The 25,427-nt window shown below is 43.2% G+C and overlaps 2 protein-coding genes and 1 long non-coding RNA gene across 8 annotated transcripts in view; 1 reads left to right on the forward strand and 2 right to left on the reverse strand.

Annotated features, from left to right (window-relative positions):
* Nucleotides 1-12,956, forward strand: part of PITRM1 (pitrilysin metallopeptidase 1) — a 46,784-nt gene extending 33,828 nt beyond the window's left edge. For both annotated transcript variants that reach the window (XM_054020989.1, XM_054020990.1), the window contains exons 24-27: nt 6,685-6,810; nt 8,408-8,553; nt 10,481-10,583; nt 12,419-12,956. In XM_054020989.1, coding sequence (XP_053876964.1) covers nt 6,685-6,810; nt 8,408-8,553; nt 10,481-10,583; nt 12,419-12,512 — 469 coding nt within the window. In that variant the 3' untranslated portion in view covers nt 12,513-12,956. The remainder of the gene's footprint in view (nt 1-6,684; nt 6,811-8,407; nt 8,554-10,480; nt 10,584-12,418) is intronic.
* Nucleotides 4-4,095, reverse strand: LOC128833090 (uncharacterized). Its single transcript, XR_008444110.1, has 3 exons — nt 3,871-4,095; nt 2,807-3,297; nt 4-313 (listed from the first exon to the last, which is right to left on the reverse strand). It is a non-coding gene; the product is annotated as an uncharacterized LOC128833090 (long non-coding RNA).
* Nucleotides 12,957-14,845: 1,889 nt separating the features above from the next.
* The window catches only part of PFKP (phosphofructokinase, platelet), an 80,670-nt gene continuing 70,088 nt past the window's right edge, over nt 14,846-25,427 (reverse strand). For all 5 annotated transcript variants that reach the window (XM_054020996.1, XM_054020992.1, XM_054020995.1 and 2 more), the window contains 6 exons: nt 23,583-23,747; nt 22,394-22,455; nt 19,571-19,682; nt 17,214-17,313; nt 16,390-16,495; nt 14,846-15,391 (listed from right to left, as the gene is read on the reverse strand). In XM_054020996.1, coding sequence (XP_053876971.1) covers nt 15,238-15,391; nt 16,390-16,495; nt 17,214-17,313; nt 19,571-19,682; nt 22,394-22,455; nt 23,583-23,747 — 699 coding nt within the window. In that variant the 3' untranslated portion in view covers nt 14,846-15,237. The remainder of the gene's footprint in view (nt 15,392-16,389; nt 16,496-17,213; nt 17,314-19,570; nt 19,683-22,393; nt 22,456-23,582; nt 23,748-25,427) is intronic.

Consider the following 25,427-nt stretch of genomic DNA (forward strand, 5'->3'; position numbering starts at 1 on the left):
TAGAAAGGATCAGTAGTGTAAAAATAAAACTGACCTAGTTTTAGACTGAAAACCATTAACCAGGTTGTATGCAGAAATTCTTCTTTAGGTGCTGGTCTCTGTGTAGGTGTGCATGCGTGCTAAGCTCCAGAGGCCAGAAATTCTAACAAGCCGTGTTCGCTGGCCCACACATGCACAGTAGTTCACCTTGTGCACCAGACCCAGCACATAAGAGGTAGTGTGGGTCAACACCTCTCCAGTTCCTTCTTACCGCCGCATGGCCTAAGTTGGAATCCCTGTGTCCACATGTTTCTCCAGCTTTTATCCTTGTACTCTGTAAAAAAAAAAAAAAAAAAAAAAAAAAAAAAAAAAAAAAAAATCTAAAGACGGTATAGTTTATATTGGCATAGTTAGTTATTAGCATAGGTAAGGTATTTCTCCCCCCCCCCCCCCTTACTGTGGGCTCCCTGTGGTCTGGGACTGCTTTCAAGTCCTAGGGTTCAAGAACCATCTCCCCTCCCCTTGCTCCTTTTCCATGAAGGACAATCACCAACCCTGTCTCTATTGTTTGGGTGAGACACATATATTGCTGCAAAGTGCAGCATCTGTCACACTTTTCTGCTGCGAACTTGCAAAGCTTGTGAACTTTGATTAAGAAAGCACCTTATGGAGAAGGCTATGAGGCCTCCTTCTGATCCAGGCCAGGGATACCCTCTCCCCCCGACCCAGTACATTTGTCCCATCAGATGAGCAGCACCCCTCTGACCACCAGCTTAGGAGTGGAATCTACAGCTGCTTAGCCCAAAAACTCTTCTTCCTGGGTTTCCCATGAGACTAAGGAACACTCTCTGATACTCGTAAGGCAAGATGGCCTTCCGGATCTGCCCAAGAAGGAAAGGAACCTTCCCTGAGCCCATCCAAGCTGGGTTAGCATTTGCATGCAAATCTGGTGGGTCCAGGACCACCAAAGACCCCCAGGTTGGAGGGTAAAGTATGCAAAAAGGAGCCATTGGTAGCTCCAGTTCCAAAACACAAGGACTGACACCCACTGGCTCAATCCAGAAGTGCTGGGCCTGATTCTTCCTCAGTACTGTCCCATCCTCCTAAGGACCACCTGGCTACCACTTCCTGGGATGAGTCAGAACCATCAGCCTCAAGCACTGAGTCTTATGGACGATTTTATACTACACTGGAGGATATATTCCTCCCTTACACTCAGTCTTTTCTCTTCTCTGGCCTGGTGCTTGTGAGGGACATTGCCACAGTAGAGGACAAAGCTGTGTTTTGTCACTGGAGCCATCCCTTCTCCAACCCTCCGGTATTGTTGGTCCCACCAGTGAAGTGAGAGCAATTGTCGGACTTGGATAGGACGCTCTTGCTGTTCCGTCATCTCCTTGTAGAGAGCTGAGCCACGATAGACTGTCAAGGAGATTTGAGCGTCATCCTCCCAGATCTGACTTCCCTAGGGATCCCTGGTGCACAATGCCGTGGGCTGCACCCCACATGCAAGTTGATCCTGCCTTTTTGGCCTTATTGGGGGCTCTGGCATCACTGTGGAAGATGCCCTGGATCTGTCCACAACTCCTACAACAACTCTTCTACGTGGCACCACTGGAGTTATGAGAAGGAGGACATAGACCTGGATCTGCTGGTATTGACAGGAAACTCATTTTTGTCTTCAGATGAAGCTGTCACTCGATTCTCACTATCTTCACCAAATGACTATAGGCAATACCAGGAGCTATTTCATACAATTGCCAGTAACCTCCAGACACCACTGGAGGAGGTCCAGGATTCTGCATCTGGTCAAAGCAAGGTGGCGCTCTGGATTAACAAGGCAATCATGGAGCCAGCCAGAGTAGTCTGGCACACTCCAGACTCATACACCTCCACATCTAAGAGGGCTGAGAGATGCTATTATGTCCCTGCCAGAGGGGCTAAATTTTTCTTCTCCCACCCAACGCACAACTCCAATGCAGCCATGGAGAGAGCAAGGTCACAGCATCCCAAGATCACCCTGGCTGACAAGGGCTCAAAGATCGGACCTTATGGGGAAAACAGTCTTCTCTTCTATGAGCTTACAATTCTGTATCGCTAACTATCAGGCCTCATTAGTGAAATACGATTTTAAGGACAATCTTCCCTCTGATGGCAGAGCCCAGTTTCAGTCTCTCTTAGAGGAGGGCAAATTAGTGGCTAAGGCTTCCTTTCAAGCTGCGGTAGATGCAGCTGACACTGCATCCAGCGACTTATCCCCTGGCATAGTCATGAGGCATGAGTCTTAGCTTCACTACTCACAGCTTCCCAGGGGCTCCAGAACACCAAACAGGACCTGCTTTTCGATGAGCTGAGTTTGTTCATTGTTCATTGAGAAAATGGACAAGTCCCTGCACTTGCTGAAAGACTCGAGGATGACTCTACACTCCCTGGGGATTTACACCGCAGCCCCATGGAGAATGCAACAAAGGGAGGGATACAGACCAAGGCCTCCCCCTCTGCAGTCAACGCTCAGCCTCCCCGTAAATGACAGGGTTCAGAGATTTTGATTTTCAGCCACCTCTACTACCACGACCCCTGCCCATTCTCAGCCACTTGCCAAGGGCTACTTTTGATGCACAGTTGAGATCCATCTACCACTATTGATGCCAGTCACTTCTACCCCCATGATCTTTGAGGGCCACCTCACACTTTTCACCCATAATTAGGATTCCATCATGACAGACAGTTGTGTTCTAGAAATTATACATCAAGGATACTCCATAGAGTTTCTCCCTTCCTCCCTCCATGCAACCCTCCTTCCCAGTCCCCCTTCAAGGATCACACTTACAAGGTGATTCTTTGCCAGGCATCCCTCCTCCTACGAGGGACAATGAAGCAGTACCACCTCAGTGTCAAGGAAAATGGGTTCTATTCCCCTTACTTCTAAGTCCCCAGAAAAGACAAAGGTTGGAGACCCATTCTGGACCCTCAACAGGTGAACAGTTTTATTCAAAAGTCAAAGTTCAGGACAGGAGAGAATGTGGTTCATGGCTCTTGACGTGAAGAATCCTTATTTCCATGTAGATATGCAACTTTCCCACAAAAAGTTCCTTCATTTCTAGTGGCTCAAGAGCATTTCCAGTTCAGAGTCCTCCCCTTTGGACTGATGACAGTGCCCAAAGTATTCATAGAAGTCTTCTCTATGGTGGCAGCCCAATTAAGACAGGGTTACATATGGGTTTTCCCTTATCTCAGTGCCTGGGTCCTGGTAGGTCGATCTGGCCCAGAGGTCTGTTTGGTAACTTGGTTCCTGCTGCAGCAGTTAGGAGCAGTAGGAGTCTGTGTAAACAAAGAAAAGTCCAATTTAATACATGCACAGACGATAAACTTTATCAGAGCGACACTGGACTCCACTACAGCAAGAGCTTTACTCCCCATGGAAATATTTCAGCTAATGAGTCATTTGATAGCACAGATTACGCACAGACCAAGAATTTGGCCATGGCTACGCTTGCAGCTGTAGAATGCTTTGAGTTAAACCAGCCTTCGTAAAGCGCAGTAGGGAAAGCGCTGCAGTCTGTCCACACTGAGAGCTGAAAGCGCACTGGCATGGCCACATTTGCAGCAGCTGCATTGGGAGCAGTGCATTATGGGCAGCTATCCCAGCATGCAAATGACTGCAACGTGCTTTGCAAATGAGGGGGTGGGGAGGAGTGTGACAGGGAGCGTGGGGGGAGAGAGAGTGGTTTTTTGGGGTGCTGAGAGTGTGTCAGCACGCTGTCTTGTCAGTTCAGATCCCCCTAGCTCCCCAACCCCCCTCATGCAAAGCAAACAGTAGCTGCTTGTTTTTTTTCTCAGACCAGATAAGCAGCCACTGTCAGAAATGGCAACCCCCCGCCTTCACTCACTCACTCTTAAGCAAACATTAACTGTCAGCACTTCCAAAGGGAGCCCCCTGCTTCTCTCTCACTCACACACAAGCAAACAAGCTGTTTGTTTGACCAGATAAGCAGCCGTTCTCTGGAGCTTTGAAACGGCACTTCCGGGTCCTGAGTTAACAACAAAGACAAGAGCGGCCACTTCAGTTAAGGGAATTATGGGGCATTTCTGGAGGTCAGTTAGTGTGTAGTATCGTTACTCCTCGTTTACACTGGAGCTGCAGCGTCTCAGCCAATACGCAACAGCTGTTAATCCTCTTGGGGAGGTGAAGTACCAAGACCGCTCTAGCCAGGGAGTCAGAGCGCTCTCCGTGCCTTGCCAGTGTGGACAGGGAGTAAGGTAGAGCGCTCTGGGAGGCTTTATTGCAGTATAAAGTGCAAGTATAGCCAAGGCCTTACACTGAGGATGTGCCTTTTTCTCCTAGGCCACATGGCCTCATGCACTTATGTGACTCATTCCCCAGGTTTCATAATGCTGCTTACAAACCTGGCTCTGTTCAGTGTACTCCTCAGAAAAGGATCACATTAACACCACAGTAACTATTCCCACCAGAGTCATCGTATCTCTTACCTGGTGGTTGAACCCAGATCAAGTGAGAGCAGAGATGACGTATGGAACAGTACGTAGGTCACGTGCTCCCCAGATTTCTCCCAATGTTTGTCAGTCCCACTTGGTCACATGATGTGGCCAGGCCCAGTCCCTGTGTGGCATCTGCTAGAGCTGGCAAGCTGTGAGCCAGGCCCCATCGGGAGAGGTAGGAGCAACAGCTAGGAGCTGCAGGGAGGGGCCTGCTACTTTCCGGGTAGGGAGACAGGTTAAGGTGGGAGACTTGCCTGGGAGGAGGCATGACTCAACCTGTTCTGGGGGTGGCCGTACATTTAAATTGTAACCCCTGCACTATCAGCAGGTACGGGTCGTCTCTGAGTGAGAGTGGGCTTCCCCTTTGTCACTCCCACCTCCACAGTCACCATTGTAACAGACTCATCCCTTATAGGTTGGGTGTTCACCTGAACAATCTTCCTTTCTGCAATAGATGGGCATTCTATCTTTATTCATCCTACAACAGGGAGGCTTATGAACGGCCTAATTAGAACCTTTCTGCTAATCATCAAACCTACACCTCAGTGGGCCCTCAGTCTTGTACTGTCAGCACTTACTGGGCTGCCATTTGAACCCTTGGCAACATGTTCCACCTGTCATATTATAAGTGCCTATTACCTCAGATGGTGGGCAGGATCGGAGCCCTCATGGCAGACCAACTGTATCCTGTTTTTCACAAGGAAAAGGTCTTTCTTTGATTGAATCCTTAATTTCTCCCCAAGGTTATTTTGGAATTTCATGGCAACCAAGCTATCCACTTACCTGTTTTCTTCCCAAAACACCATACCTCTGTTAAGGAAGCTTCAGTCCCTTGACATCAGACACACCTTAGCATTCTACCTGCAGAGGATCAAATCTATCAGGAAATCTAGGCTCTTTCTTACAAAGAGTTCACGAGGACAAACTATATCTTCTAAGAGGATCTCTAAATGGGTTTGTGTGTGCATCATTATGTGCTAACTGGTAGCACACAATCTCTCCACCTGACAGAGTAAGGGCACTTTCCACCAGCGCACAAGCTGCCTCTTCAGCATCACTGCACAGAGTACCATCTCTGGACATATGCAGGGCGGCTACCTAGAGTTAAACATTGCACGCAAGTTCAAGCCTCTGCTGTGGACACAGGCACATCCTGAGGGGGAATTGCAGTAGTTCAAGTATCTTTCTTGCCAGCATCCTTGCACCCCCCTCCAGTCTGAATACTGCTTGTCAGTCATCCACATGTGGAATACACACAGAGACCAGCACTTGAAGATGAAATGGAGGTACTTATCTGCAACTGGAAGTTCTTTGAGGTATGTGGTCCCAGTCTATATTCCAGTAGCCACCCCCTCTGTCCCTTCGGATCTTTTTGGATTTGTAAGAAGAGTAACTGGAGAGCCATTGGCCTGCACCGCCTTTTATGTCTTCGGTCTGGAGCATGAGATGAGCTCCTATGCATGTGCGGGCCAATGGGCGCTGCTTGTTAAAATTTCCAGAGTTGGGCGCATGGCTTGCATGCGCACCAACTTGTGGAATACACATAGGGATCACCTATCTCAAAGAATTTGCATTTACAGGTCAGTAACCTTTATATATTTTTGAAGCACACTCATGAGAAATCCTCTAGAGGGCAGTCTTTGCACAGCTGTTGATCTAATTGTGTTTAAATAATTGCCTAAAATAACAAGTTCTGTAAGGGAGAGTGGAGTCATTGGGTCAAAATCTACCTTGGTTCTGCTCATGACTCCTGCTGAAGTCTTTTTCCAAGGGCAGAATTTGCCACGTTGTTAGAATTTGGGTACCAAAAGCAACTTAATTATAACTTCCAAATTGAAGGAGGACCCTACACACTCTGATCCTGTTCCTTTGTGTATATGATGACATGGTATGTGACAAAAGAAGAGGCTTAGAGAACTTTACATTTCATGGAGGGGGATGAAATTTAAAGAATTTAGGAAAGTTAGGGAGCATCATGGTAGTGCTATTCTAGTATGCAGAAGTCAAGAGACTGTATTGAAGATGGCATCATTTAAAATTCTTAAATTTTGTGCTTACATCATCATTGTTACTGTAGGGTGCAATTAGGAATACTTCATTTGGATAACTTAGATCTTTGAAAAACTCTGGTCAAGAGGAGAGGTGGTAGATTTGATATCAAATGCCAGAGGGCAGATTTAACACCTATGCTTTAATCTTTTGTTTCAGCCTTCGGATCCTTGCACGGTTGATGACAGCTAAATTCTTGCATAGGGAGATCAGAGAGAAAGGAGGTGCTTATGGAGGAGGTGCTACACTCAGTCATAGTGGCATATTCACTTTCTATTCTTACAGGTAACACTGTGTCTCCCCTGTAGAGTCCGTCTATAAAATGTAGCCATTGTCTCTGCATATGCAGCCATCATTTCAGACCCCATTTAACTTTACCTACCAGGACTGTAAGTGAATTGTATAGGACAAGAAAATGAGGCTGAGATAGAGATGAGGAAAGAGGTGGCTTACCACTGACATCACTGAGATCTGTCACTTGGCTTCTGGCTTTCTCCCCTTCTCCCTGCTCCTCCCAGGATTCAGTAAAACCCCTCTCTCATCCTAGGCTTCACTTATCCAAGCTTGGTGGTAGCTGTTACACTGAATAAGGAGGCAACAGGGTATGTGGTGACTAGTGTGCCAATTTTACCACCAGCCTCAACTGTATGCCAGCTTCAGCTAGTTTCTTCCTGGCCTGGCAATGGGGATGGGTCCTGGCAGAAGAGAGGGAACTTAGGCATTTTAAGAACAATAGCTGGGGGAGGTAGTGAGGTTCCTGGCATATAGATCTAAACTGGCTTCTCCCAAAAGCCCTGGCCTCTCCCCTACCTATCAGAACCAGAGAGGACTCCATGTGGGGTGATTGGGCTGTACACCTCCAAGGAAGACTTGATTACAGCAGAAAGAAGTGCTGGTGACATAAAGAAAAAGTGTAATCTATTTAATTAGCCCTGAACAATTGTTCCTGTCTGGTCTTGAGAGACACATTATTACTGAAGCTTCTGCTGTTCATCTTAGACCTGAAACAGAGATCCTAACCACGTGGTAACTTAATGCCATGACTCTTCACCAGAGATGGGGTATATGCCCACTGTCCTAGCCTAATTAAATAATTATAATGGGTTGCATGCAGCCAAGCACAGCTCCCACAGAAGGCTTTGGGCTAAATTGAGTGGTGGTGTAAGCATTTGTGTCAGCCACACAGCAGGTGTGAGTTACGACCTAGAGTAATTTTCACCAATTTGGACCTCAGTAGGTTTGCAAAATGGGTGTAACAGGCTGAGGGACAGAAAGTGGTTATAGCAGGAAAAGCAATTGTACAGGCAGGTGTAACCTCTGCCCACCCCACCTTATGCTATACCATCTCCAGAACTCATGGACCAAATTCATCCTTGGAGTAAGCAAGCATAACTGATATTGATACTAATGAGAGTAGCACCTGCTTATGCCAGGCACTAAATTTGGTCCCCAAATAATATATCACTGTAGATTTTATTTGTTTTGCACACCTGCTGAATGCCAAATCTGTGCAAGTTGCACTGATTTAGCACTTGCATTTAATTGTATCTTTTTTCATGATACAGCCTAGAAACTGTTTACATCACTACAGAATTTGGCCCACTGTCCACCTACAGTCTGCTATAACTTCTGTTGAATAAAATACTCCTTATCTCGAACTACTGTCTAGTGTTTCTATGTGCTGTATGAACGCAGCTGCCTTCATCTGGTATGATATGTGTGCATGTGCGTATGTGTGGTCTCGATGTAGTTTATAGAATTTGGTGAGTGATTAGCAATCTTTGAATGAAAGGCAGTGGGTTTTAAAACAAACGTCGTATTAAAAGTTGTACAGACTCAGGTTGTCGTCTGTAATACAAAAGTAATTCCTCTCATTTGGTAGGGATCCAAATTCTACATCCACCTTTTCAACTTTTGAAAAAGCAGCGGCATGGGCTCAGTCGGGGGAATTTGCACAGCAAGACATTGAGGAGGCCAAGCTTGCAGTGTTTGCAGCTGTAGATGCTCCTATCGCTCCTTCAGACAAAGGTACGATCTATGTTCTGAGTTCCCCGTCGTGGGAATCCAGTGTTCTAGCTAGGCTTAGAAGGAAGTGAATGAGTCCTACTCTGCTCATCTAATCCCTTTCATAAGCTCATGTTTGGCATCAGTGGATTTAACGGAAGGATTCGTATCTATAAAACAGCGAGATGCTACTGCTCACCTTGAAGATCACGTGTGATGTCTTTCCACTGAAATGTTCTTATTGCTGCTTGTGATCGTAATATTGTCATGGGAGAATAGGAGGAACTTAAAGAAATAACTAACCCTTTAACCTGTCTTTCTCAGCCTCAACAAATTGCACCTGTTCTAGCACATAGAAAAATCATAAAGGTCTATTGGTTAAATGGAATACTTGGAAAAGTGTATGGATTATATACCCGTTTTAGCCAAATGCGTACACCGATCCTGAATTTGCTTAACCCCTCTGCTTCCTATTTTTAGAGATGGGGAAAGCATAAAGTTGTTTGGTGCTTTGGAGATATTTAATGAAAAGTACTAAGTGTAAATAGTAAAATTAGCTGCATGTTTGGATGCCATGATGAATGGTTCCTCCCTTTTTTTTTTTTAAGAACTTTTTTTAAACACAGTTCAAAATAGTTTGTAGTTTGAGAGAACAGCTCCTCCCCTGCTGCTAAATCCAAACCAAAACTTAAAGTTAAGGCACCTACTCCACCCCTTAAGTATAAATAAAGGAACATGCATTGATTTTTGAATCTTAATGTTTGTAAAGTGTTAACACAAGCAAGGCCATTTAGGTTATTACATAAAAACAACTTCAAACATTTTTTACTTTTCCACCATTCATGGGCTTTTGCTGCCTGTTACCTTGAACAATGAACACAGGCTAGGCACTGTCAATTTTCAGGTGCTCATATGTGAACAAAATGCTTTAATGTCACATGCTGGTGGCTTGTCAAAGGGTAATGATTCTCATCCTTTGGTGCTTGATCTGCACTCCTATGCAGTGCACAGGCTAGTCTGGAGCTGCTCACACTCCAACTGGTATCAGGCAAAGTTCGTGAAGTACTGAAAATAGCAATGCTCATAAGGACTGAGGAAATGAATGAGGCTGCCTCCTAGCTCCTCCAGTGAGATGGAATTTAGAGGAGAGGAAAGAGAATACCCTTAAAATCCCTCCCAGTAGCTAGAAGGGGAGAGAAGAGACAGTTGAATGGAGCTGTAGAGCCATAAATGTGTGGTGATTGCTTAATGTTCCCCTTTTTGGGTCATAAGTTGCAGTGTCAAGAAGTCCATCTGTGATTATGTTTAACCTCTTTGATCACTGAAGTGATTCTTGTTACCGGATTTCTTGTGAGTATATAGAAGCATTTGTTTGCAGAATTATGTGGACCGTATATAGAAAAAAAGATGGGTCAGATCTTTGTCTTAGCAGCATTGACTAAAGCTGGCTGCAAAATTCTGACAGAACGGCTTTCCATTGGATAACACAGTTGCTAAAATCAAAACCTTCATGAAATCATTCTGAGTTCACCAAAAGTCTATTTGGAGAAAAAAGGGAAAAAGTTCTGACAATGTCAAAATGTCCCATTTTGACACTTTGGGAATAAATTTAGATTTTTTTTCTCCTTCCAAATGGCTTTTTGGTTAATTTTTTTGCATTTTGTATTCTATAAGTTCAAATCAAAACTTTTTGATTTTGTCAAAACATTTTTTTTTTAAATTCTCCACAAAATGGAACGTCCATTCTCTGCTCATCTCTAGCCTTGACAGTGGTTAACAATTAGAAGTTCGTACTGTACTTTTTATGACGAGCGTAGAATTGTTTAGCTATTAACTAGCTGCAGACTGTATTCATTCCTCTCCCAACCTATCCTGCTTTGGGGTACTCTGTGCATTTATCCTTCGATACCTAAGACTCCGTACACTTACCAAATCACATTTTCCCTTTTAGGGATGAATCATTTCTTGAATGGTATCTCCGATGAGATGAAGCAGAGACACAGGGAGCAGCTTTTTGCTGTCAGCAGTGATCACCTTATTGATGTGGCAAACAAGTGAGTCTGTGCTCATTTTTGAAATGCAAGTGAACCCAGATCCCTTGTAAGAGTTTCAGATTAAAATCGGTCTGATGTAAAATAGCTGGTAAAGGTTTGAATTATTATATTTCTCATGACCTCTGACCACTGTGATGTAATTGTTTTTCTGTACCTGCATTCATATCATCACTGTGCCTGTGAAAGGAGTATTGCCGTTTTCCATTTAGCTTTTTAGTCAACATTTTAATTTGTTTGTGAACTCAGTTGAAGTTCTTAATTTGCTGAGATTGCTGTTCTGCTTCTGACTGGATCAGAAACGGTTTGTTTATTTTTTCAGCTCAAACAAGATGGTTCCAGATTTAGTCCTTTTTGTTTTGAATTTGCTTTTCTAGACTCAGTTCTACCATTTTTTGCCTGCTTATAGGTGTCTAAATCAGTGGTTCAAAACCTTTCCAGACTCCTACACCCCTTTCAGGAGTCTGATTTGTCTTTCATACCCCCAAGTTATGCCTCACTTAACAACTACTTGCTTACAAAATCAGACATAAAAATACAAGAGTGTCACAGCACACTATTACTGAAAAATTGCTTGCTTTCTAATTTTTACTATATAAATTATAAAATAAATAATTTGGAATATAAATACTGTACTTAGAGTTCAGTGTATAGCATATAGAGCAGTCTAGACAAGTTGTCTCTATGAAATTTTAGTTTGTACTGACTTTGCCAGTGCTTTTTATGTAGCCTGTTGTAAAACTAGGCAAATATCTAGATGAGGAGTCGATGGGCGCTGCTCTGGTTGCAAATCACTGGTATAAAATTGTATACTAAACCATACTGAATTATATATTGCATCAGGTGAATGGGCCACCTGGACTGGGATCTTGTCTCCAATAGGTATCCAGTGTTTTCACCTTTCTCTGAATACCTGCTGGGGGGAGTGTGTATCACAGGGAAGTTTCTTCCTACTATTGTGTAATTAGTATCTTTGCAACTTTTACCCCATGCAGTTTAACTGCCACTCTCATTCTTAATCATAGAAACATACAGTCCCTTTAAAAGATTAAATGTTTTGTTTACAATTGAGGGATGTTGAATCTCAAGGGACTGCTGTGCCCAGTGCCTCTTAAGCAGGGAGGCGTAAATCATCTTCACCAGTTTGACTAGTGTTCATGCTGTTAATGGGCTAGAATGTTATTTCCTTTTAAGAAAGTGACATCCTGCCCTTGTGTGCTCTTTGGAGTAGCCCTTTGCTCTGCTATCAAGTGTGCACCTCTTTTTTTTTTTTTTTGTATTGTTCTCACCAGTCCCGTCATATTAAGTTAGTTGCCCCAAGTGAGGTTGGGGAGAAACACACAGCTGAAAGGGCATAGGGTCTTGAAGAACCAGTTACAGTAAGTAAGCGATTATTCTTTGTCTTGGCTAAAGTGTGTTAGAGTTCAATCTGGGAGAAATTGAGAGATCCACTCACATGGGCAAAAGAGGTGGTAGAGTATGTCAAGTAAAACTGGCATTGCCCATCTGTTCCCCTGTTTTCTGTTGCTTAGGTTCAGCACCGAGCTGAAAAATATGAGGACCTGCGCTAACTATGGGGGAAAGGAGAAACAAACACCTTACCGATTTTTTTTCAGATACTTCAAAACAAAAGTTGACTAGCTCAAATCGATCAGTTTTAAAACTAGGCATAATGGTACAGGATAGCCCTAATGAGAATATTTGACATCGGTTGTGCGAAGGTACTGTATAGGTGAAAGGTTTCATCAGAACGTGTCAGGCTGCTTTCAGAATGAGTATAATGTGACTTACACTTCAACAGTTATGTGGTGGCTTTTCATAATTTGTCTCTCTTGCAGATACCTTGCAGGTGGGAAGAGCACCCGAGGACTGGCTGTACTAGGCCCAGAGAATCCGCACATTGCCAAAGATCCATCCTGGGTCAAACGATAACATTTGTTACTGAAAATGGCTTAAGAGAAATAAAACAATCCAATTCATAAGTGACTAAGGCACATTCGAATTTTTAATTTTCCTGCAAAGGTCCAAGTGAAAGGTCATTACAACTTCTTTACTCTGCATGCAACAAGCCACTCAGCTCTTTCCTCAAAGAAATTAACTCTGCCAAAGAAGATTTATCTCTACAACTGCATTGTATTTAAGAATGAAAACTATTAGTTCATCTATGGCTAAAGCAACTCTTCAGTTCCTCCATAAGCATTAACTGCTGTGGCACAAAAATATGGATTTTAATAACTTCTAAATATACAAATTATTTTTTAAAAGCCATGCTAAGACTTGAATTTTAAAACGTGTTTAGCTTCAATCATGTTTTCTTACAATATCTGTATTTTTAAACCTCCATTGTTGGGCATAAACAGATTTGTTACACCTACACTGGTACTTCATAAGTCTTTCCTAGTGTGTTGAGTTTTCCATAAGTTGCGCATAACTATTCTTGTTACATTGTGTTGTGTCTACACTACAACTTACATTTTTAATGATCGAGTGGCAGTGTTGGATTAAAACATGTCCTCTATACAACGCATGGCTAATAATTGATAGCTACAGGAAGGGGAAAAGGTGGTTTTATTCATAACAGGGCTATTTTGATGGAGCTCCTACCTGTGTGACCCTGGGCCAGTTGTTCTTCCTCCGAGTAGTGAATGGAATTCTCAGGGTGCTGTTTTTGTCCTTTGTTTACCTTTTGGCTAAGGTTCCACAGCTAAAATGTTGAGACCGCCACAATTGTGTTGTGGAGAAAAAACCGCTGTGTCAACGTAACTTACCCATCGTGATTATAACCTGGTTTCACATGTTTCAGCTGATCACAGAAAACAGTCCTTGGTCCTGGGTGTGACTGAGGGTTTTCCTATTGTCTGAGAGAAGCTGAGGTTAGTTAGCATGACTTCTGTGGGTATGTCTACACTGCAGCTTGGAGTGAACCTCTCAGCATGGGTCGACAGACTTGTTTCACTGGAGCTAGCATGCTAAACATGTGGACAGTGCAGCTCAGGCTAGCCAGCCAGTTTTGGACTCAGGTGGCTAGCCTGAGCCTCTGCCAGAGCAGCTACAGCCACACTATTTTTAGCGTGATCGATCTCGTGAAGTTAATGTGAGTCTGTCTCTCCACACTGGGAGACGTGCTTCCTGCTGCAGTGTAGTCTTACCCTAAGGCAGAGGTGAAAGTAAGCTGGTACGCCCCGATACAGCTTACCGAGGCAGCCTAGCTTCCCCAGGCGGCAATTTAAAGGGCCTGGGGCTCACAGAGCTCCCTTTAAATTGCTGCCAGAGCCCTGCTGTTGGAGCCTTGGGGTAGCGGCAGCAGGGCTCCGGGGGTTATTTAAAGGGCCGGGGCTCCCGCTGCCTCTACTGCCCTGGGCCCTTTAAATAACCACTGGAGACCCACCGCCGGTACCCCAAGGCTCCAGGGGCTATTTAAAGGGCCCGGGATGGTAGCAGCAGCCGAGCCCTGGGCCCTTTAAACTGCTGCCGGAGCCACTGGCTGCCGCTGCTACCCCAGCGGGGGAGGGGGAGGGCACTTATGGTACAGGGCAGGCTCTGACCCCCCCATCCCTGCCCCTTCCGCCCAAGGCCCCGCCCCTTTCGGGGGCCAGAGCCGGCCCCAACCCAGCCCCGTACTGGTAAGTCCCTATTTCTACTTTCACCCCTGCCCTAGGTACATCTACACAGCAGCTTGAAAGGTGTAATTCCCAGCTCAGTTAAACTTGCATGCACGAGGTTGGCTCTAGCATCTAACAAAGGCAGTGTGGTCATCGTGGTTCAGGCTAGCTGCTTGAGTACATCCTCCGAGTCAGGCAGAATCCAACTTGGGTGGGTAGCTTGAGCCACCAGCCATTTCACGATGGCCACACTGCTATTTTTAGCACACTAGCTGGGGCCAAGCTAGCATGAGCTGGGAATCGCATCTCCCAGCTGCCATGTAGACATAACCTCCTGTGTGTGTCCTTTAGGTTAACAGCCATCTTCACAGGGTTAACAGCTTTAGTATTGCATTTAATAGTAATTTTTGGTGTGTTACTTCCTCTCTGGGGGGAGGTGTGTAGGGTAGTTCAAATTAATGCAGCTTCATTGTGCAGATGCAGTACAGAAAAATCTGCAGATGCCCTGCTCTTAATCCCTCCCCCTGTTCTACAAGTGGAGAAAGAGCAGTTATTTGCCTCCTTTTTAGAATGCAAATAAAAATTGCTCCTACTTTCAACAGTGGTGTTCTCCTGTCGTCAGTTGTAATTTGTTAGTTTTAAGACAACTTGAAGTCACACAGGTGGTTTGCAACAATTCTTTTATTCCACTTTGGATACATAAATTCACTCTGTAACTTGACACAAAACTAGCCTTCTACATATATTCTGAGTATAGACTCTATCTCTGAGATAAAGTGCGCTAGATGAATGACTTATCACACTGAGTGCATAGAATTGTGTTAAACTTAAGGATCAGGCCGGTTACTGGTATTTTGTAAGTTAGACGCTAGGGTTTGCTTTAAACCTAGGATAATACTGGGCAAGGAACTTGTGTGATGTTTGCATGTCTGAATTCACATAAAGTGCTGGTACAATAATTTAAATGTTACAAACAAAGCTGTAATGAATATTCTAAAGCATTGTTACGCACAACGTAGGTCTATTACAACTTTATCTAAAATAATGGTCTCTTCTTAGATAGCTCCAGTTTCTGCTTCTTTTGGGCTGTGCCTAGCTACATGCTCTAGTTGACCTGAATCTGAAACATCATAGCTAGTCTTGTATTTGGCCAGAATTTTCATCAGAGGTCGAAGTTTCAGCCACCACTGTTCCTTAGGAATTCTGTGCCTGTGCAGAAGATGGGGAGGGGGGAAAAAAAGTCAAAGCTATTCTGTGTAAATGATTCCATTGACGTTATCCCTAAGAACCAAATTCACTATTAAAGTTGGCTTCATTCAAATTATAAGCAGTTTTATAAGGGCAGTTCTTATCAGCATATATTAATGACCAACTCTGCTGCATTCAATGATTCTTAGGTTCATTTTTGTGAGAGTAATGCTGCCATCTATGCTCATTGACAGGAACGTAGAAAATTAAGTTACTAGTTGGATGCATTTGCTTTTTAGTTTAACAATTTTTTGGAGAGAGGTTGCGGCAGACAGTAAATGATTATCTTGACCTCCAAGTACATCTCCAGCTAGCCTTAGAACATGCATGAATTCAATCTCCTCCCCATCTTGCTATTTTGCCACCTAACCCTCCCATCTCAGCAAACTCTAAGCAATTTATTATTTCTATTGCAGCAAGACATAAGGACCTCATTACACTAGGCCCTGTGCAAAGATAATCCCTATTCCAGAGAACTCAGGCTAACAATTAAACAAAATCCAACAGGTTCATAAAAAGCCAGATGGGAGAGGGTTGGGGAGAACAAGATGCTAAGAGAGGTGGCTGAGTATACATAAATTAGTTGTAACACTGGTCTCACTGGGCACAAGGGGTTGCCACTCTAAACAATAGCAGACAGTGATTTGCAGGCATTGCAGCAAACACAGGTTGTGAGGAGGGATTTAAGAAGATACAGCATTAGCTTTGAATTCTCACAGGGAGCTCTTCTCAAGCAAAAGGGGCAGCCTGGAGAAAACATGCAGTTGCTTGTGGGAAAAGTAGATGAGGGGATGGTCCAAGGCCACCATCATAGGCCTAGCAACAGCAGGAGGCAATGTTGAAAGGTAGGTTGGGGTTATCTGGTGAAGTTAGTGCCTGACGTGGAGCAGGGCAGGAGGGATGAAAAAGGAGGACTGGAAGTTGTACTCATCTGGTCCCACAGAGCCGCCTTCACTTACACAAAATCTGCTTGATCCTTAAGCTCAACCACAGGTTGGAAAAGAAGATTGCGTCTGCGCATACCTAGCAAACAAACTGAGTCTTCGGTGTTGGCAAACACTTTTCCTATAAACAATAACAATGCAATGTTATTTTCTTTGGGGGAGAATTACCCCTTTTCTTGTAATAAACAAATGGATGTAGGAGTGAAGTTCTGGTAAGATTCTTAATTTTGTTGTTACTGAAGTTTTAAAGTAAACGATAGCATCTGCATTAGTTGTTTAACAGTGTTAGGGGAAACCTCCACTGTGTTGTGGTTTATTAGTTATAATGATTAAGCAGTAAAGATGCAATGTACTTAACTACTAATCAAATAAGAGATGCAGCCTTAACTTCCAATTTAAAATTAGATTTATTATAGTCACTATTGCTTCATGAAGCTGATGAAATGAATCCTAAAGAAGTCATATTACCTTCATCTGTGTCCCATGCAGCCACCAAGAAACAAAACGAAAAAAGGAAGAATACATGTAACTATAAAACTATCCATTTCTATATGCATTTTAAAAAAAACTAGTTAGGCTAGCAAATCATAGAAAAACAATCCTTGTTTAAGGTATCAAACTCTCTTCAGGAGCTATTTTCTTGTCACTGCCACCTAGAAACACATTAACAATATTCTATAACAAAGCCTGGGGAAGTTGGTAAGACAGTAAGAACTACATTCTTCCATTACTGTATTTAAAGACTCCTCAAACGTGTTGAAAGGCTAGAGAGGCTGGCTTTTCTGGAGTTAACACAAAAGGAAGAGAGAGATGGTAAATAGCCATAAATATTTCTGCACCTCTTCGGTATGTTTCTCTCAGTTTCTTTGAGATCCACTGTATAGCTTTTGCAGAGATTTTTGTCCCAAAGTTCCTGTCAAATGGGGAAGGTGCTCCACCCTGTCAAAGTTTAAATGTAAGTAGAGATTAGTTGCAATTTTGCACCAACCAGGAGCATTATTCTTGTTTTTCCATTGCACCAATCATCTCTGTTCTAGGGCTGCTGTGCCTCTTTCAGCCTCCTCTTTCCTTCCCTCCTTTCCCCCCATTTTTTTTAAACATACCCCAGTGCTTTACCTTAGCCCCAGTATTCCCAATGTGGGAGTCTTGAGGGGACTTTGCCTGGACAGTTTGAGATACTAGCTCCAATTCCACAATCCGTGCATAAAGACATGCTTAATTCCCATTAAAGTCAATGGGACTTAGTTAACCCCCCGCTTCTCCCCGTCAGCAGAGTGCTTATTTGCATGTACTTTCTACCTCATTGCTGTGAGGTGCTTCTATAGAGCACTGCCTGAAGGATGTTTGCTACTGGAGTAACATGGCACAATACAACTTCCAGCAGTAGAGAGAGAGCTGGAAAAGCAATATGCACACAAGGAGAGAAGCAAATAAAGGACAGAATAAAGAACTGGTGAGGGAGCGAGCAAACAGGCCAGGCCAGTGCTTCAGGGGCGCTGGTACTGTTGCATCACAGGGCGGAGGCTGTAATCAAGAGACCTCTAGCCTGTATCATCCAGCCACTACCACGTGGGTGCATCTATAACACTGTTGACAAGCAGACACTAGGGGCTTTAGATCGTCTTTGGCAGGGATCAGCAACCTTTGACGCGGCCCGTCAGGGAAATCTGCTAGCGGGCCAGGCCGGTTTGTTTACCTGCAGCGGCTGCAGGTTCGGCTGATCGCGGCTCCCACTGGCTGCAGTTCGCTGTTCCAGGCCAGTGGGGGCTGCGAGAAGCGTCGGCCAGCACATCCTTCGGTCTGTGCCACTTTCCGCAACCCCTATGGGCCTGGAACAGCGAACCGCGGCCAGTGGAAGTTGTGATCGGCCAAACCTGCAGACGCTGCAGGTAAACAAACTGGCCTGGCCCGCCAACGGATTTCCCTGACGGGCCGCGTGCCAAAGGTTGCCGATCCCTGGTCTATGGGAACGTAGAACTTGACAAAATACAAAAGGTACAGTTATTTGCTTTTATTCCAGCTGTCAAAACAGGGCTCTTAACTGGATCTAACTATATGCTCCTCAGGTGAAAGCAGATTCTACTGTTTTCTATGTATAACCTGTTTTGGGTGCATTTACTGAAATTCTTAGCATTTAGTTCTAAATACACTACAGACAAGCGGGAACAGTGTTAGTATATCAAATATATAATGTACTTAGATACAAGGCAGGGAAGCTGTTGTATAATTTTGGCACAGGGTTAAGACTTCAAACAAAATATGAAGCTTTAAAGCTGGAATTAAAACGTTATGGTTCATATGAACCAGTAGATATTCAGTCACTACTAGAAAGGGACCCAGGGTCTCATATTAAACACCCTTTCCCCTAGACCTGCCCTGCTTCCCATTGTAAATTTCCTAGTTGCTTATCCTTGTGCCCTTATGCACTCTCATACTGCTATTGGCTGACTAGTGCCCCATCTGGGTGTGTGGGATGTACTAGTTAGGAGTTCTGTACAGGGCAAAGCCAATCATAGTGAAGATTAACAGGATGACTATTTCCCCTCTCCTCCAAAAGGAAAAAAGTGAACAATGACACAAATGTTCTATAGGAACTTAATTTCTCTTCCAGGGATGAGATGCTCCTGCACTGGCAGCTGCAGGGAGGTCTTGTAAGAGGCAGTGAGTGAGCTACTAAAAAATAACAGCACCCTTTTTTAAAAATAGGGATGGGGGGGAACAAAAAAGGTGACAGGGTAAAAGAGGGAATCTGCTGCAATTCCCTTCTGCAAAACTAAATTACCCCTCTTCTACTCCCCTTCCAACCCCCCAAAATGGGTGAGGAGTTGATAGTAACAATGGAGGAAACCCTTAGTAACATTCATTTTGTCTAAAGCAGTGGTGGGCAACATGCAGCTCCCATTGGCCAGGAACGGTGAACCACGGCCACTGGGAGCTGCAGGCAACCATGCAAATGGAAACAAACCGTCTCGCGGTCTGCCAGCAGATTACCCAGATTACCCACGTGCAGGCCGCGGGCCGCAGGTTGCCCACCACTGGTCTAAAGGGTATAGATGCAAGAAGGACCACCACCGGTCTAAAGGGTATAGATGCAAGAAGGACCACTTGTGCATAATCCTGGAATGGTGACGGCAGTTCACACACACTAAATTAATCCTGCTGCTGTATACAGAGGAAAGTTTGTAACTTTATTTACCTGCTGCATGTGGCCCAATACATTCTTTCTGCAATCGAACACGCCTTTTCCTTCCTCAGAATATAGCTGGTAGATAAAGTCAGTTGTGTAATTCTCATTGCTGTTCTCATTCCTATAACAAGACAAAAACAACCCCACAACAACACTGTCAGGCCAGTTAAAATCCACATTATTAACTACCAGACTTCTTTACAGAGGCACAGTCACTGATGGAGGCGACATGTCGCACCCCTGACAACTCTGTTATCCTCTTGCCCTCAAACGAGTGGCAAGTCATGTGTATTTTCACCTTCCTCCTCCCTCTCCAACTCTCCCACAGGTTTGTTTTACATACGGTTGTGTCTCTGCTCTGCCACAAACCAATACTTTGAATGTCTGAGCTTCCTGTATTACTACAGGGATCTGAGCAGCTGCTGAACTGTAACCTATTCTCCAACACACAGCCGATGCCCTAGGCTATGCAAACTTGAGGTTCCCTCCCCGTCACTTGTTCTTTTTAATGTCTGAGCATATCTGAACTAGGAGAAGTGGGTAGGTGAATGCATTTGGCGATTTCCTTTTATAACTGATTATTGCCACGGAGGCTGAAAAGCGATGCCCATGAAAGAGGTGGAGGTCACAGACTGACAAAGGCTGGGCACACTAGGAAGAAAGGTGTGATTTTTAAACATGTTTGTTAGAGCCCTTGTGTAGACAAGGCAATTTTGAATGTTAACCCTTGTTAGTCTTATCTACACTAGGATTTTGACACGTGATATTAGTGAACATGTTTTAAAACACCCTGTTTTTCCTAGACAAGATAAGGCCAAGAAGAAAAGGTTTTTGCCAAACCGGTGGGCTAAAGAGGGCATTTGCTCCAGTATCAGACCTTAAACAATAATAGTTACAGACGAAATTATGGAGACTCTGGATTTCAGACTAGTAGATTTTATAAATTCTCACTTGTTCCCATCATATGCCATGCTGATCAGCAACTGCCTGAGAAACTCTAGAACTCTTTTGTTGCAAAATGTCCAGTACCTGATAACTACATGTCTCATGAGAGTTATTTACAGGCTTTCCTTGCAACTTCAGAACTATGATCGGTTGTGTTCACTTATGGAAGAGTTCCAAAGGGTTAACCTGCAGGACAGTAACTGAACCTTCTTGAACTTCTACTTACAGAGCGTCAAGTATCAGAGGGGTAACCGTGTTAGTCTGAATCTGTAAAAAGCAACAGAGGGTCCTGTGGCACCTTTAAGACTAACAGAAGTATTGGGAGCATAAGCTTTCGTGGGTAAGAACCTCTCTTCTTCAAATGCAAGTAATGGAAATCTCCAGAGGCAGGTATAAATCAGTCGATGCCAACTCTGCCCACATATCTACACCAGCAACACCATCACAGGACCTAACCAGATCATCTACAACATCACCGGCTCATTCACCTGCACGTCCACCAATGTTATATATGCCAGCAATGCCCCTCTGCTATGTACATTGGCCAAATTGGACAGTCACTACGCAAGAGGATAAATGGACACAAGTCATATCAGGAATGGCAATATACAAAAACCTGTAGGAGAACACTTCAACCTCCCTGGCCACACAATAACAGATGTTAAGGTAGCCATCTTACAGCAAAAAAACTTCAGGACCAGACTCCAAAGAGAAACTGCTGAGCTCCAGTTCATTTGCAAATTTGACACCATCAGATCAGGATTAAACAAAAGACTGTGAATGGCTTTCCAACTACAGAAGCAGTTTCTCCTCCCTTGGTGTTCACACCTCAACTGCTAGCAGAGCACCTCACCCTCCCTGATTGAACTAACCTCGTCATCTCCATACTGATTTATAGCTGCCTCTGGAGATTTCCATTACTTGCATCTGAAGAAGTGAGGTTCTTACCCACAAAAGCTTATGCTCCCAATACTTCTGTTAGTCTTAAAGGTGCCACAGGACCCTCTGTTGCTTTTTACTTACAGAGCATGGCCTTGGCCTGAGATTGAGGAGGTTGAGGGTTTTGAAAAGTAGATTGATAAAATGAATGGAGACTAAGTTTTGGTGTCACATAGGAGGGTACAGAGGGAGATGATGTCTGGACCAGTAAAGATATGGTGAAACCTTTCTATAAATCAAGCCACAGCATCATAAAAAATTTAAAGTATCCAGCTTGTCTGCGGCATTAGGCAGACAGAGCTGATGATAACATCCCGTTGGCTGCTTTTGCAAAAGACAGACCAGAATTCTCCCTAAGGGGCAAACAAATAGTTCAAAAACATTGTCACAGGGCACTAAGGTTAAAGCAGGGTGAATGCTAGTCAACTTGTAATTGACACAGGAAACTTTTATTCAGTTGCGTGGCTTAGCTTGCTATGCTCTCCAATACAACATGTAGTCTAAGAAATGAGGATGGAATTCACTCATTTGCAGAGGGCCAGCATGGGACCTGTGTTCCACCTTATATGTATTCTGAGGGATAAATACCACTTCAGAGCTGCATAGGCCTTGTGCTGGCCCTGTGCACAGAGGGGAATTTCACCCTCAGTAAAATAAATGATGAGACCTTTGTGCAGCCTCCTTATAACACTTTGTGCAGCACTTGGAAGGATAAGCTAAGAACCCAAATCATTAACAGGATGTGAAGAGTTAAAATGGGAATGGGTGTGGGACTTTTGATTTTAACAGATTTTATATCTGCTTCTAAGATCTGCTTTTTCTTCCACTGACAATCCTTTCTTCTATAACTAACTAAATAGAGCCTGTTCATGGGTTTTAAACAGCAGTGAGGGTTGCAAAACATTACTCATTTTGATGGTGCAGTTTAATTAAATGACCTTTGCTCACCTCAACACTAGACCACGCTGGATGCTGGTTTTCATCTTTTCGGTCAAATGCTCCACATTAGCCTAGAAACAGAGTCACACAAAGCAAATGTGATGATCATTGCCTCCTTCACCAAAAGACTTTCTATAAAGGATTCCAAGTTCACAGCAATACTTAAGAAATCCCTTCTGTAATGTGAAAATCCAACTGACCTGCAGCTTCCAGGACAAATTCTAATGGGTGGGTTAAAAGCTACTGGTCCTGGTTTAAAATTAACCTCTTTTCTTCACACCCACCAACAACTTTTAGCTGCTTCATGTCTCTAGACAACAGTGTTATTTCAATAGGCTCTTTAGGTCACTTGCATGTCACTGATTGGACTTTATTTACACAGCACCTATTGGACTTTATTTACATAGCAACATAGGAATTGCCAGACTGGATCAGGCCCCCGATCCATCCCATCCAGTGTCCCACCTGTAACAAAGGCCAGCACCAGATGCATCAGAAGAATGTGTAAGAACTCAGCAATAGGCAGCTGTGGGATAATCTGCCCCTCCCATTAGGGCTCATCCTGGTCTCTGATAGTTAAGAGATTGGCCCTGGAGCATGAAGGCTTATATCCCTTCCAAAAATCTGTCATCATTAATACTAACAACGCTGGATATTCTTGATACCCAATTCTTTTTTTTTTAATCTTATTAAATTCTTGGAGTCAACAACTCCCTGTGGCAAGGAGTTCCACAGTTTTAAGTATGCATTGTGTGAAAAAGTATTTCCTTTTATCCTTTTTTTGGCCTTTTCATTTTGCTCCAGCTCCATCCAATTACTATGTACTAATAATCAGATTGTAAAAGAATAAATATGTAATTGTTCTACCTAATGGTGCTGTGGTGACTTGATGTTTCAATTTTTGGTCATCAGCAGTCAGTGCTTGATGTCATGAATGAGGAGTGTCTGGCTACAAGTTCTACTACAACAAAATATGTACACTGGCATAATATTCCAATTCTCTGGGGTGAAGGTGTCACGTATGCATTTAAAAGTAGCCACTTATTGCTTCAGGCTAAGATACCCTTTTGGAACAGCATCCAAACACAATGTACACCAACACCAACACAATGTACATATTAAATGCTATATACAGACAACACTTTGAAAGTCTATATAACAATGAGAGACGTTATTTCAGTAAGATTGAGCTGCATACCTGGAGTTCTCGAATATCAAACTTCTCTTCAAAGATATAAGCAGCATCCGCACCTGCAGCAAGGCCCCCCATATTGGCCAGGTAACCACAGTAGCCACCCATTGTCTCAATGATGAACACACGACGCTTGGTCCCACTGGCTGACTGTTTGATGCGATCGCATGTCTAACCAAAGCACAGAACATTAGGGACTTACGCAAACATGAACAGGCTCTCAACTGTGATATTTACCATATATTATGTGATTCTTTATCACAATTATAAGATTACTGAACTATATTACTATATATATATATATATGCACATACACACTCTCATGTCAATTGTTAATTCTGGAGGAAAATATTTCTTCCAGGTCACTTGGACACTATATTCAAAATCGGGTGTTTTGGTAATATCATGTTTGCTTGTGTTATCCTTCCATCTGGCTGCTTTCTGAAAATGTTAAAGGAGAAACTAATCTCGCGGCCCATTCTTATTCTTAAAACTTTGGAGTAGTTATATTGGAGTTTTATAGAGATATAAAAATGGAGTTTGCTTTCTGATCTGGGTGTATATCCAAATTTAGCCAGTCTCTACTTTTATTGTGCACATGACTGAAGAAATCACCTTTGATACTGAGGAGTTTTAAGTACACTTCCTAAGAAGTTGTCTTTACAATTTGAATTTATGAGACTGAAGTCCTAGGTGTCTATTGATCCACAATTTGCTTACGCAGAGGGCTAGTCATGCAAATGTCCATGACTTGGCAGCAACAGAGCCAATTTCTCCTACTTCATATCCATAAACACATACTGATTATGGGAGACTGACCTCAAACGACATCTTACCCATTCGTAGATAAGAAAAGTTGCTCACTATGAGGAAATCTGTTGGCTTACAAGAAGCATAGAGAATGATGATTTACAGCACCAGAGCTGCCTGTGAGTAGCTTAAACAAGCCTCCACAAAAATAAATTTCAAAAACTGACAGCTCTGATCAGAGGACTAAAGAGAAAACCCCAAAATAGCAGCAGATCAAGTCTAAGACTATTTGAAAAATAATTGCCCTAAACTCAAAAAACCTTTCCTTGAGGGCAAATAGAATTTTGCAAATGCAGTTTGTGGGCCCAGCTGAATTAAGAGGAAGCAGATGAGTGCAAGGATCTGGAAAATTCAAGATCATGAAGTTCTTGCCCTTTATTAACAACTTATTTAGAAGGAAACATAAAAACAGCCCTTAGACCTCTGGTGAGTTTTTGAATGAGTAACTATGGATGCAGTTCTACATTTGATGTTCTTCCATTCTGCTTGTGGATTAATTTTTCCAAATACAGCCTTAGCATCGTTTATTTTTTGATATATAAAGGCAGGTTCTGAGCCTGATATTTGTACTAAATACCTACTTACCAGAGCACAAAACAAATAAAGTTTAAACTGGTAAATGGGAAAGCCTAAAAAATTAAAAAGTCATAAGCATTTAACATTATCATAAATTACAGCGTTTAGAGCACAAATAACTATATTATATGTTTATGTATATTTACTTTAGTTCAACTACCAGAGCTACAACATATATATATCTACAAATGATCAAATAGATTGATCTAAACATGCTATCCCATATTCTTTTAAAAAACAAGCAGCAACTCCAGAACAAAACACATCACATATTAGTTCAGATCATGCACTTCATCAGTTTGTTACAATGGCAACCCCTTTCTAGCTATCTTGGTTCCTATACTGTGCCAATACTGTGGTCTCTAGTCTTTTCCTCACTGAGTACTGTTCAGTGTAAGCTCTCAATGTACAATAAACAGCAGCATACTTGTAGCAACCCCTGCTGCTTTCACGAATGGCAGACTT

This window comes from Malaclemys terrapin, chromosome 2, assembly GCF_027887155.1.
Source record: "Malaclemys terrapin pileata isolate rMalTer1 chromosome 2, rMalTer1.hap1, whole genome shotgun sequence".
NCBI lineage: Eukaryota > Metazoa > Chordata > Testudines > Emydidae > Malaclemys > Malaclemys terrapin.